The 14,025-nt window shown below is 31.5% G+C and overlaps 1 protein-coding gene across 1 annotated transcript; it reads left to right on the forward strand.

Moving 5' to 3' along the window:
* The first annotated feature begins 5,187 nt into the window (after positions 1-5,187).
* On the forward strand, positions 5,188-11,435 carry LOC124356811. The gene is made up of 5 exons (XM_046808437.1): positions 5,188-5,300; positions 6,879-6,921; positions 7,181-7,224; positions 8,727-8,781; positions 10,924-11,435. The coding sequence occupies exons 1-5, from the start codon at positions 5,262-5,264 to the stop codon at positions 11,382-11,384; spliced, it is 642 nt and encodes a 213-aa protein (XP_046664393.1). The 5' UTR covers positions 5,188-5,261; the 3' UTR covers positions 11,385-11,435.
* The last annotated feature ends 2,590 nt before the right edge of the window (positions 11,436-14,025 follow it).

Genomic DNA, 14,025 nt, shown 5'->3' on the forward strand with positions numbered 1-14,025 from the left:
ATTATTGTCAAGATTTATAAGTTTAAAGTGATTTAAAATTCTGAAACGTTTTCATGAATACATATCTAGAATCATAATCAAATTGTATTTCAGATTGCCATGTAGATTTCTTTGAATTTTTTTCTTTCTTAAATGTTTAGTTAATTTAATATAGCGAAAACTAAATTTTTCACACTATGTTGTAAACACTGTGAAGAATTTTATGGAAATAATAAAACGAATCATTTTGCTGAGTCTTTTCCACTTAAATCCTCAATGTCGCAATGTAAACTTTACTGACAAATTAGGAAAGTTTTATGGCTTCCTCACTCAGCTAGCTAATGCCTTCCTGAAATAAATTACTCCTCGTTTATAACCACGACATATTTAGCGGAGTATGAGGCCCTCTGGTGAATTTGCCATGGGAGTGTTTTGCCAAGTTTCCCGAAATTCTCTTTTTAAAATTGCATTTAAACAATTGAACTTAAGTTTAACTTTAAATTAAATCTTTTAATGGTGGCTAGCTCTATTGTGCTTGTAACTTAAAATTAAAATAAGTAGTATTTTAAGTTTATGTTATAAAGTATTCTAGATACTTAAGGATTGGCCTTAAGACTGGTTTTAAGGTTATTTTGAATATCATTTAGTCATTTGTAAATTGAGCTTTAATGATTGGTTGAAGTTTTATGTTGTAATGTGATTAGTCATGTATGTTGAAATTTACTACTTTAACTAACGATATATTGTATTTTGTAATTCAAGTGGAGTTAGGTTTTAGTAACTGTTTAACGCCACGTTTTACTGCAATTTTTTTAGCCCGATAAGATAAGATGTCATTTCCTTTGCTTAAGATGTGTAGATGAAATTTTTGAAATTTTGATTAAATGAAATATTGACTTTACCACCGTTTCACCTTCCACCCAACTGTGTAGAGACAATGAAACACCTCTTCATCCAGATCGCACTGGATAGCTGCAGGGTGAACCGGACAGACATCTCTTGTGGTCTAGGTGTCTATTTTACTCTAGCTATAGTTAGTTGTGACCTTTTATGTCGCCAACTTCTTTTCGATCACTTCAGAAAGACGTGGACTCCAGATCCAGACGCAAAGGGTGGAAGGTGAAACGGAGCTATAGTCAACAATTAATTTCATGAGTATTTTAAAACGAAAACCACTTTATTTCAGTATTTGTGTGGAATAATTTAATTATATCAGTTACATTTGTGTATATAAATTAATATTAGTTTACTATTTTTAAAGTAACTACCAACTTAAATATTAGTTGACGAAAAGTATCATGTATAAAATATAAAGAAATATAGCTGTATGATATTGGTGGCTATATTGGTACAAGTTGGCTGAAAAATATAACATGCTATTATCAGAATGGATGCACGGAACCTTACTTGAAACGGCTTATATAGAATGGATTGTGCTTACGGTGCGGTAAAGATCGGCTTTGGTCGGATATGGATGACAACATCTATACATATATTGTGAAGCCAATGTTCTTTCCGTAACACGTGTTGGTAAAATAGATAACCTTATGCACTGTGTGCAATGTATACGATTAATTGTCACATAACTACGAAATATTCTCTTGATATATATCATTTTAGTTTAAAATTATTATAAAAACTGTCAATAAGATATTACAATAATTGTCATTGCATAGGAAAGTATTCATAAAATATAGTACAATTTATCACCATACTGGAAAATATGTTTGAATCTACAAACCAAAAGCTCTATTACTGAAATTGAAATCTAAAATAAACTTTGTACTCATTTACTGTTTATACTTAATCAATACAAGTAATTCGCTGACTCCCAGCTTATTGAAAGCACAGAGTTTGTTTAATCCCTTCACTGAAGGGTAACAGGTAACGAAAGTGTAAGTTAGAGAAATATGAGATAAATCCTGATGTCTAGAGTTATAGGATAACTCTTTGTTTATTAGACGTAGAGGAGATTTTATACTTGGCCCCAACAACACGTCCCACGGCTATGTGGTCGTTTGGCTCCTCTGCCTGAAACATTCCACGGTTCAGGTCGTAATCCCTCAGATAAGGGACAAGCCATACAATCACAGGCAGCCCGAGATCTAAAACTCTGGCGCGTCCGATCCTAAACCTTAATGTAAAACTTGGGTCCCTCGTGGTAAATGTTTTGCCACTAATCTATTTAAAACAGGTATTTTCAATTAATACACTTCAGTGTTGTGAAGCAACGGAACTGTTACTATAATGTTATAAAGTGTTAATATAAATAAATCCAAAATACATTTTATAAGAAAATAGTTTTTCCATTACCTAGGAATAGAAAGTTTTTAATACAGTTTAAAAAGCGTTTGAATAAAATTGTAGTAATACCATATATTTCACAACGATAAATGCAAAAGTTCTTAAATAATATTAAACTTAAAAGATTTTAAGAAATATTACATATACAAAATTGCAATTATTACCGATATCATTAATGAACTATACATTGTATATAAGTAAAAATTTCAGTGAGGTATCAATTGTACACATCCATTACAAAATTACATCTAAATGTTTTACCCTACAAAAGATTAAAGTTAGTAATCTTCAAGTTTCATAAAATTTACTGTGAATACTATAATAGCATACTTAAAGTATAATTTCAGAGTATTGTGTATTTTTATGCTGTCAGTGTTACTAGCATTATGAATCTATTACATTATACATTTTACTATAGAATACAAAAGTTATAAGAAACAAATTGTTACTTACAAAACTTTTCATGAGGAACTGATCTTACAGCTAAAACTAAATTATTAGAGACCATTGTGAATCTATGTCATAGCTTTTTATAGAATATCAAAGTTACAAGATATAAAAAACATAAAGCTATCTGAACCATTGGACCCAAATGTTGGCTGGGAATCAAAGTTACAAAACTTTTAAGGAGGAACAAACCTTACAGCCAAAACTAAATTATTAAAGACTGTTTTTCAATTGTTTAGAATACATCCATTGCAATAAACAAAATATATGTATGTGTTTTATATATGATCAAAAATTATGTATACTTTACGTGGGTTTGTATAATTTATGTGAAATTGATTTTGGCGTTTAGTTTTCATAAATGTTATAATATGAGTTTCAAACAGTGTAGTGATGTTCGGAGTACTATCATGGGTCTGAGAAACTGAACGTTCATGTGCCGAAACCTTAGATATATAAACTTCAACTTGTGCATGAAACTTTATATCTATATGACTAGCAAACAGTGAAGTGATGTTCGGAGTACTATCATGGGTCTGAGAAACTGAACGCTCATGTGCCGAAACCTTAGATATATAAACTTCAACTTGTGCATGAAACTTTATATCTATATGACTAGCAAACAGTGAAGTGATGTTCGGAGTACTATCATGGGTCTGAGAAACCGAACGCTCATGTGCCGAAACCTTAGATATATAAACTTCAACTTGTGCATGAAACTTTATATCTATATGACTAGCAAACAGTGAAGTGATGTTCGGAGTACTATCATGGGTCTGAGAAACTGAACGCTCATGTGCCGAAACCTTAGATATATAAACTTCAACTTGTGCATGAAACTTTATATCTATATGACTAGCAAACAGTGAAGTGATGTTCGGAGTACTATCATGGGTCTGAGAAACTGAACGCTCATGTGCTGAAACCTTAGATATATAAACTTCAACTTGTGCATGAAACTTTATATCTATATGACTAGCAAACAGTGAAGTGATGTTCGGAGTACTATCATGGGTCTGAGAAACTGAACGCTCATGTGCCGAAACCTTAGATATATAAACTTCAACTTGTGCATGAAACTTTATATCTATATGACTAGCAAACAGTGAAGTGATGTTCGGAGTACTATCATGGGTCTGAGAAACTGAACGCTCATGTGCCGAAACCTTAGATATATAAACTTCAACTTGTGCATTAAACTTTATATCTATATGACTAGCAAACAGTGAAGTGATGTTCGGAGTACTATCATGGGTCTGAGAAACTGAACGCTCATGTGCCGAATTCTTAGATATATAGACTTCAACTCGTCCATCAAAACTTTATATCTATATGATGAGCACTGATTTCGACGATATTGCAGGCCACTTCATGAGATTTGGCTGAGCTTTAGCAAATACTTTTACATAGATCTTATGGGCAAGCATTATGGCGAAAATAAATAACCATTCAGCAGAAAAATTAATAACAAAAAATTCAAAACATTTATTAAAACAATTTTACTTATAAGGTATTAACATAATTCACTATCCTTTTATGCACATATGTAACACGACATAATAATATGGTGACTTAGTGTGAAGACTTTTTTTTTATTAAAACACTTATATTAAACCAAATTTAATAAAAAAAACGTTAATGTATCTTATGGAAAAATAGATTTAATCTGCAGGCTTTGAATATTTTGTGACAATTTATTGCTTTAAAATCTGTAATGGGTTTCACCACATGAACCTGAAACATACTAAGGTTTCAAAACTTGTGATTTGGTGTATGTGCACATAATCATAAACGCATGGTAGACCGTAAAGTACTTAATACACATTTCCTTAGTTTAAATTTTATAAATGTTGCTAGAATTGACTGTAAAATCAAATATAATTGCTAAATACTAATATTAATTAGTTTGTATACATCAGTAATATGTCGCAATGAAATTATGCAATACAAGAACCTAAAAATGAAAATAATTATTCTCAATTATAATATTGTCCGGTAGCTTTTTATCGTGAAATACAGTTATTGCACTTTCAACATCTTTTCATAATATTCACGAGAGTTCGGTACCAATTTACCATATTCCTTCTATCCTCACAAGACACTAGCCTATGCAAGGATCTTATCAAACAGAAGAAGGAAGAGCAAAATTTTCAACGGTCACAGGCAGGATTTGAAACGGCAAAATTTCTTAGATCCAAAAGTCCAACGCTCTAACCCCATCAATATTCTATTCATGGTTCGTATAAAACATAATAAAATAACTCCGTTTGTTAAATAAAAGTGTAGATGATTGATCTTTTATCTTCCTAAAAAAATTTTAAACCAATTCGATGAGATTTTCAAAAGAACCTATTCTAGGTATGACGTCAAACAGTGGATACGCTATGATGCTTTATTGTCACACAAACCAGCGTCTCGGTTGACAGTGACATGTTGTTTACTATGTTTGCTGCGCTCTACAACTATATAATCCTGACATCTCTGTTACTCTACCTGTATCGTTTTCGGGAAGAACACATAACAGTACCACCATGACCTCCAAAACCGTGGCTCTGCTTCTTGCTGCATTGGTAATATATTTTATTGCTTCCTATTATGGTTACGTACATAGACTTATATAAAGTTTAAATAATATTACTATCATGTTATCGTTTCTCTTCTCCATGACTTAATTTTGTAGTAAAGTTTTTTAAATGCATAGTCTATATTTAAAAGTAGATCTTTCTTGCACCTCTTCTTTGAACATACCAAACTGTAAAATTGTAACGTTTTAGCCTTTTCAAATTCTTAATACGCCTTAGACAGACCTAATGCTATATACGTCAATGTTAATTATTTCCGAAATCCATAATGAATTCGTTTCAATTTCAAAATAATAGTCTTAAACTACACAAATTGAAGCAGCTGTAATAATATTACTTTAGATATATTGTACATGAATTTATTTGGGTTTTAAGTTAGGTTTGGTCATAGTTTGATGCCACACTATTTTTCAGCGGTAACAAAAACAAACATTATTAATAATAGAAATATATTATTAAATAGTGTAGCATGTAAAATATCAATACATATAAAACCACTGCTTGTTTACAAGTTTTTTTATTTAAGAATACTTACATAGAAAGAAACTCAAATTTAGACTCTGTACACTGGGTTCTATATGCGAAAATTCCAGATGTCTAGAACAGTTCAAATAAATAGAAAAGTAATTTTCGTTCCATATTCCGATAAAAAAACTTTATCAAGTACATACGTGAATAGATACTACATAAATAATTTATAAAATATACTCCTTTTCATTCCGGCGGTTAGAATATATATCCTTAAAGAACTTGTGGGTTACGATTAAGTGTTTAATAAATCTCCTACGCCTTAAGGACATATATAAAAATAATATTTTTTATAGTTTTTAACGGCCTGGACGAAGTTGACCCGTTTTTAAACCTAAAAGTATTCTAAGATATTTCAGGAGTTAAAAGTAAAAAATTACTATTTTAATGTAGTTAATATTTGCGTGGTTCTGATATTTTTACGTGGCTATTATTACTACTTGACTTATGTTAGCTTGTTCATGCCATTATATTTTCTCAATATAAGTACCCTTTCAGCAAATAATATTCATTTTTTATACATAAAATACTGATATTACATAATTTCTCTCTGGATTACTCTACTGGAAATAGAATACAGAAATTCTCCAACTATATTGAAATATAAGTAACCAAAAACAAGTAACCATGTATAATAAGATAACGCAATAACAATATTTTTACAATTTAAAACTATATAAATTAATCCTGACACTGTCATTATAATTGCGCTACCTACTTCAATTAGCAATAAAAGAACACTAACAGTAATAATAGTTTAGTATAACTACATGATATTATTACACGCTTAAATTCAAAATAAGCAAAATTTATGAATTATTTTCTATAAAAATGAAATCCCTAATTTCAGATTCAAAATGGCTTTGTTAATTCTAGTTCAGATTGCAGTGTGTATATAAAAATCAAAGTAACTATAAGTGTACTAAAAAAAAGTAATGAGTAGTGTAATACTCTCAAATGTTACATATAATTATAAATTTCTTAAAATAATTGGCAACGCATATTTATTTGAATGGCATTATATTTTATACTTTACAGGTGGCTTCTATCCTCTCAACCATTGAAGCAGCTTCTGTAAATGGTAAGTAAGTTTTTTTTGTAACACTATGTGTTAAAAAGTATGCAGTATATAATTTTATCCTCAATAATGCACATAAATAGATACAAGATATAATAAAAAGATTTAAAATATAATCTTAAATATTTGACGTAAGCTTATATTGTAAACGATATGCTGGGTATTTATTTACATGTGAATACATTAAGAGTTGATCTCTTCTAAATATAAGACTAATTTATTGTTAATATTTAACTAATTATTATTTTTACTGAATGTCCAGGGACTGCGGGCACCTGGGGAGAAATAGCAGAGAACATTGCACATGTAAGTTTTAAGTTATGGTTCTTAGGTTTTTAGGAGGTTTAGTACTAAATTTTTGCACTAATTTAAAGTACCCTAGTCAAAATATATGCGGCTTAAAAAATCAAATTGTACCATCTGTATTTCAAACTTTAGTTACCTACCACAACAGTGTATTCTAGCCTTTTTTCGGAAAATGCTCATTATATGTAGCTCGTGTGTCTACCACTATTCCACATTTTGTATACAAAGTTGAAATTTGAAACTTTTTTTAAGATCTAAAAATTGCTCTGGTTTTGATGATTAGATCATTGGTATTAGATCTTAGTAGACATACTAGATCCAAGATAGTGCGCTGCAAAATATTAATTAGTCTACACATTAGTCTTAGAGACATTGGACAGGTAGCATCACTCACTTTTTTATTTCTGAGATAATTACAAGCACATTTTAAAGTATTGCTAAATTAAGTTGTATATAACGACATATTTTACCATTTTCTATCGGATTACATATGAGTAAAAATTGTTTCTTCTTTATTTATACATATTTGTATTAAATGTATTTGTATTAATACTTTAACTCAACAAGTAATTTAGTTTTCTCAGAATTCAAATACATACCTAATGTAATATACATATTTTTATACTCAGCCGACTTGTTCTTGGTACTGATTTTAAATATCCCAAAACTTTTACTTAGAATACAAATAGGGTCTTAACAGTGGCTTTCTGTTCGTGGGTTCACCATAATAAAAATGTATCTGTCAATGATGGACTGCATCAACTAAACTATGTATACATTCATGTACTAGTTTCTGGAGTTTGGGATGTTGCCCAAATATTACTTAGTATAATGGAGGGAAGACAAAAATATTAAAATTATACTGATTCAGATTTAAAAAGAACAGCAAATAATACAATGTTATAGTTATTATTAAACTTAAATGTATATTTTACTATTTTGGTCCTGAGTGAGGTACAATTAAAAATGATAAAGAACAGTTAAAACATAGTTAATATAATATATATTACTGTATATCCGTTATGTTTATACTATAAAAACATACCTCAGTAGTCGCATTATTTTAAAGCCGATAAGTCATGCAGGCATATACGTATTTAAAGTTCATAAAATGTTTTTGCAGTTTTTTTATCCTACCATGGGAATATCGTAGCCAATAAAATGCACGTGGTTTTCCGGAATGTGAGCAGTCCTAATTGGGAGTTTAAAAATACTTGACTCTTAATTAAAAATATTCCTAAATGTTTGAACATATGCTAATATTAAATAAATAATAAACTAATAAAATGCTATCTTCTGTTGCATTGCATTCATATATTGTTCAATATTTTGGATAGAGCTGGTACATGCTTTATCCAAGATTATATCTAAAGTATCTTTAAAATGAAGATTTAGAACAATAAATAAATTGAATAGTTTTAAGAATTTGTTATGAAATATGCCACATATATTCAACGTTAAAATAAATAAGAATAAAGAAATTCACTCTATGTGTGTTTCAGCAAGTGAATGAAGCTTACAATGAAATGACAGATGCAGTTGAGGAAAATAATAAAGGTAAATACTTAAATATGCAGTCTTTGTAAAACCTTTTAAATATTGGATTCATAATGTTCACCAGAATATATTTGAAATATGATATAAGACAGTATATTCTATCTTAAATTTAGCTTTATATTACCATATGTAAGAATTACTATGCATTTGTAGTTACGATTTCCATAACCTTATTATTAGGAGTTTCAAACGGGTTTACATTTTTTTAAGCGTAAGCAAATTGTAAATTTTATTTGGCAAGCTGTTTATGATATGAACCCATACATGTGAAGTTTTAATGAACTACCGTCCTGTGTCCCTCAGTTCGGTAGTTTTTCCTCCTTGTCTCGTACATTGGCTACATTTAAACATTCAATGTGACGTTTTTTCTAAAATCTAGAGACTTGGCAGAATCAACAGTTGAACACTGGCCTGCACGACTCTCTTACCTGTATCACTAATGCGAAAGTGAGATGTGAAAAATTAACCAATAGTAAGGTCGAAAATAAGTGATTATCATAACCAGAATAGGGCAGTATTTAGCTAGAGACCTCAAAGGGTACTGGTCTGAGGCTATTTTAGAGCACACGTGATCAATATGAAGCTTCTATGTCAAACCTTGAACAAGTTAAATTAAACACACCTGTTCTAGTCTGGCATCCGCAGGTTCATATTCATAGGCATTTAGAACATTGAATGTCGAAGAATTTAGTTTTATATTAAGGCTGTGAAAATGCTAGACACAACTGTTTGATACAAAACAGGCTTTTTGTTCTAAAACTGATAAATATGTTTCATTAAAAAAATAATTGTATCATCAGCATACTACACGATTGTTCCGTGAGGCTCTATGACATTGACATAGTGCAGGGTGAGAATAGGACTAAGTATGGATCCTTGAGGGATTCAATATATCATTTTAATAGAACTAGAAACATTATTGCAATTTAGACACCTTGAGATATGTGACTTAAAGATGAACTAAGCCACAAAATATACATGCCTCGGATGTCATGGTACTCCAGTTTGTCCAGTTTGCAGCGTGAGATGATCAATTAAATGCTTTGGATAAATATAAAAATACATTCAATAAGTGATTTCGACCTCCTTCAATCATCTTGACCAGACTCACAACTTCTGCTATCGTCGATTGACTTTTTTTGAATCCAAATTGTTCGTTTGAAGACTCAAATGGAATATTGTATCCGTTAAAAAATTTGTTTAGGTTCTTTTGCTGAATATTTGGAAAACAAGACCAACCGACAATTATTTATTTCATTTTGTATTAACTAATACCGTCAAAGGTCTCATATATGATTGGAGCATTGCTTGATGAGCCACATTTTACACTGAATTAGTATCATTTTACTTTTACGATGAAAGCTGGTCAATGATTCTATCCACCTCATCCACGACGATTGGTGTCAGGACCATTGAGATTACAGGACTTTGTATTTGAATGAGATTTACTTGATGTTCTAATGAACGAGACACCTGCTCACAGGTTTCAGTAAAATAACTTAAATTAAGTTAAAGAAGTGCTACCTCACTCTCACAATCCACACGTTGATCTCCAAATTAAATTTGACCATTTTAGAACCATTAATAATTTAATTTATCATGTAAGATTATTTTATTTTTAATTATATACCAAATTGTTTTTCTTATATTTTGATAGAATTAATGGAATTTATGGTATCGTTCGCATTTGCAGCTTCAGTAAGTTTTCTATAAATCTTTTATAGCTCGGGAAAAAATCCTTAGAGTTATTATCTTCTATGTTTCTGTTAACGTTTAAGAAATATGATATATTATGCATAGTAAAAAAACATTAAATTAATTCTAGCGCGATCTAGCGCATTTAAACGTAGTATTCTATATTAGTGTAAAGGAATATTGTAAGATTCTGCATCTCAGATATACCTGGTTAAACGATTCGAGCTTGATTTAAATAATTACATCGTAAAAGCTACAGAAAAAGATCAATTTCTAAATATTGCGTAATTAGAACTTAGGTGCTGTTTTACAATTTAAAGATAAATAACATTAAGTCAGTCAAATGTTTTCACATCTATGTAAAAGATTTACTTTAAAACTACATATTGTACGGTATATGGAATGATACAATATTATATGATTCTAGAAGAATGTTGACTATTTCAGACTCAGACAGTGAGGAACCTCTGTACTCGGCAACCATCTCTGTCCCCCACGTGGTTAACGGACAGTGCCAGAAGACTGTGACTGTGGAAGGGAACGGAGTGAATGACGAGATCGAAGTTCCTTGCTACATGGAGTCCAGCATCATCACAACCAACAACCAACTGACAGTCGGCAACATGATCTTCAGCAACACAGCCAACACTCTGGTGGTGGTACGGGACAACCGCTGCGTGCTCAAGACATACAAGGACGGGAAGGTGGCCGGCTCCACTCCTCTCAGCAGACAAGACTGCGCCATGGTGAAGAAGGTCATGAGGGAGGTCAGGCAGAACGATGACGCCAAGAAATGGGGCAAGTGGGCTGATGGAGTCGCCGCTGCCGCTTCTTTATTTAACCCCGCCGAGAATCCCGATAACAGATTCCAGAGTTTCCTACAACTTTGGAATATTGGAAAACACTAATGGAGAGCTAAAACCATTATAAATCTCAATCAGAAATAAATTGCTACAAGGAAAACTAAGTTTATTTATTTTGTTTATTTATTATCACCTTACATTAATTTCTATATAATACATTTCAGCTAACTTTCAATATTAACCTGACATTATAACTTTTCAACCCAAACTAAATGGTTGGGTCCACTTTCTGCAAAATAACTATTGTAAAACTATCAGTTTTTGAACAGCAGACATACTACACGGACAATTTTTGTCTCTTAGGGAAAATCTAGAAAAAAAGCTAAAGTGTTAGTTTTCTTAAAACCGTGATTGTCGATTAAAGAGGACAATTAAAATACATGAATTAGTTATTGTTAAGATTTTTGGAGATTAACTAAACTTGTCAACTAAAGGGGACAAGATAAGAAAAGAATAAATGTCATAGAATGTGCCAAATGAAGTCTCTCGCTAAAACAAGTTTTCCATCACGAGTCCTTGAACAAGGGCGCACAAAACCAGAGAACTCTTGAGGGGAGGGAACATCAAAGGACAAACAAAAGAGTTACAGTAATAAAGGAAAATGGTGATACAGAGAGGATGAGATAGGGTGGTTAACAGAGAATTAAATCTTTGCAGAAGGAACAAAGATAGACAACTACTTCCAGGGACACGACGCAGTTTAGAGAACAACTGGAAAATATCATTGCCAAGCATGGTGACCCATTTTCAATGACATAGATGAGATCTTATTACAGTCTCTACGCTGAAACCATGATAGACCGTGCCACTTTAGTAGTTTCATTGCTATGTTTCTGTGCTTTAGTAGTTGACATGCACAGCACTTTATTCTTTCAAGAATTGACGTAGATATTTAGCATCTTGGTTCATTTTTCATAGCATGTTTATGTTTATCTCTCTCACGCAGATGAATTCCTGGTCAACAAACATGGTATGAAAATGAGCATTCAACCGAGTGTAATTAATGCAAGGCGCCTTGTACTTCACACAGAAAACGAGCCTGACTCCTTATAACCTCATGAAAACACAAACATATTGTACACCGGAATCCACGTCCTGCGACAGGATACTCTGATCGTAAATTTTTCAAGATTTTAGGTTGTAAGGCAACAACAACATATGTTTGTCTTATGTCTTGTAGTTTGTGGTCACTTAGAAGTAAAGTGTACCCCGGCATGATACACTCATCTGAGAGTGTACCAGGATGGAGCCAAGTCTCCGCCACCTAAAAAGCTTTCAATAAGAAATCAGCCTCCAAATAAGCAATCTCGTCAAACTTAGAATTCAATGATATCATGGGCGAATGAGAAAACACAGGCGGGGGAGGGGAGGCTTGCTGCTAGTCCCCTGAAAGCTGAGGCTTGGTCTTATATAATTTTGTTATACATATATAAAAAAGGAGATGTATTTATTGACTAAATCACTGGCCGATTCATTAACACCCAACTAAAATCACAAAAGAAAGAAATATTAAACTTGGTACATAGGTTTATCTTGTTATCTAGAGGTGCACTATTAAGGATTTTCTTCACCGCCGTCAGGACTCCACAACATTGGTTTGTAAAATTGTGAAATTCCCTATAAGAAATATATTTCCATAAATATATATTAATAATGAGTCCGTGACATGAGATCAACTGTTCTGTGTAAGCATGGTAATATGGCAAAACAACCATATATTTAATTAATTTAAACACCATTTTAAATTTGCTTATTTCAACCTTTTCTAGAATTACTGTTAACCACAGAGTTTATATATAGATTTAAATGATAAGTTTAATAGTAATACCTAGAATTGGATATGAATCTCAAAATACGTTTCAGGATTGACACGAATTTGCCCCACATTCGAGTGCCCCACATTCTTAATACATCCAACGTACGGTATCCCATGTATAAAACTTGTTTATTTTAGACGATAACAGAAAGGGTCAGTTAATAATTTGCTATTCAGCATAAGTGTCATTCATACTAAAAAGTAAAAAAAAAACAATCAAAAACAGGGTTAAAGTAAAAACTGTCATGTTTTAGTTGATGTGGCCGCGTGGATGATAAATCGACAAAGTTTGCGGCTTGATGTCATGAGAGGCTTAATGACTTCCTTCCTCAAAGTTTACACTGATATGTATTCTTCAGATGTCCAAGGCAACAAGTTTATCATACATGTTGATTATTAAACTTAGTTACGTGGTATGCATAGAAGTACTGATCGACAATAAACCACGACTCTGCAGTGTAATGGTATCATTGTCGAACAGGAAGTTTGAGTCTTGGAGGAGGGAGTACTTTTAATCTTAATTGGTACTAAATTAGACTATTTATAATGAATGAACGTTATACGGAATATTTACTATTATTTGCTATTTTAAACATATAATAATTCATGATTATGCCATATTGTAATTCTCTTTTAAGTTAAAGCTTGTTCGTCTTTTAAATAATTGAATTCATGTTACTAAAAAGGTTATATTTTTAGTTTATATTACATTTGTATAAGCTTATGCTTCCAAATTTTTTCTAAGATTATTTTAGGTTTATAGAAGTTTGTTTATAAAATTCTGAGAACTAATACAATTAATATGATAGCTAACGTTAATGCTATTTCTTCCCAACACTATCTGGTATACGAGGGTTAATTATGCATTTC

This window comes from Homalodisca vitripennis, chromosome 1, assembly GCF_021130785.1.
Source record: "Homalodisca vitripennis isolate AUS2020 chromosome 1, UT_GWSS_2.1, whole genome shotgun sequence".
Classification (NCBI taxonomy): domain Eukaryota; kingdom Metazoa; phylum Arthropoda; class Insecta; order Hemiptera; family Cicadellidae; genus Homalodisca; species Homalodisca vitripennis.

Excerpts from the sequence above, each read along its gene's own strand:
- LOC124356811 (XM_046808437.1), top strand. The coding sequence starts at position 5,262 with ATGACCTCCAAAACCGTGGCTCTGCTTCTTGCTGCATTG. Across the intron at positions 5,301-6,878 it reads CTCTGCTTCTTGCTGCATTG|GTGGCTTCTATCCTCTCAAC; the intron begins GTAATATATTTT and ends TATACTTTACAG. Across the intron at positions 8,782-10,923 it reads AGTTGAGGAAAATAATAAAG|ACTCAGACAGTGAGGAACCT; the intron begins GTAAATACTTAA and ends TGACTATTTCAG.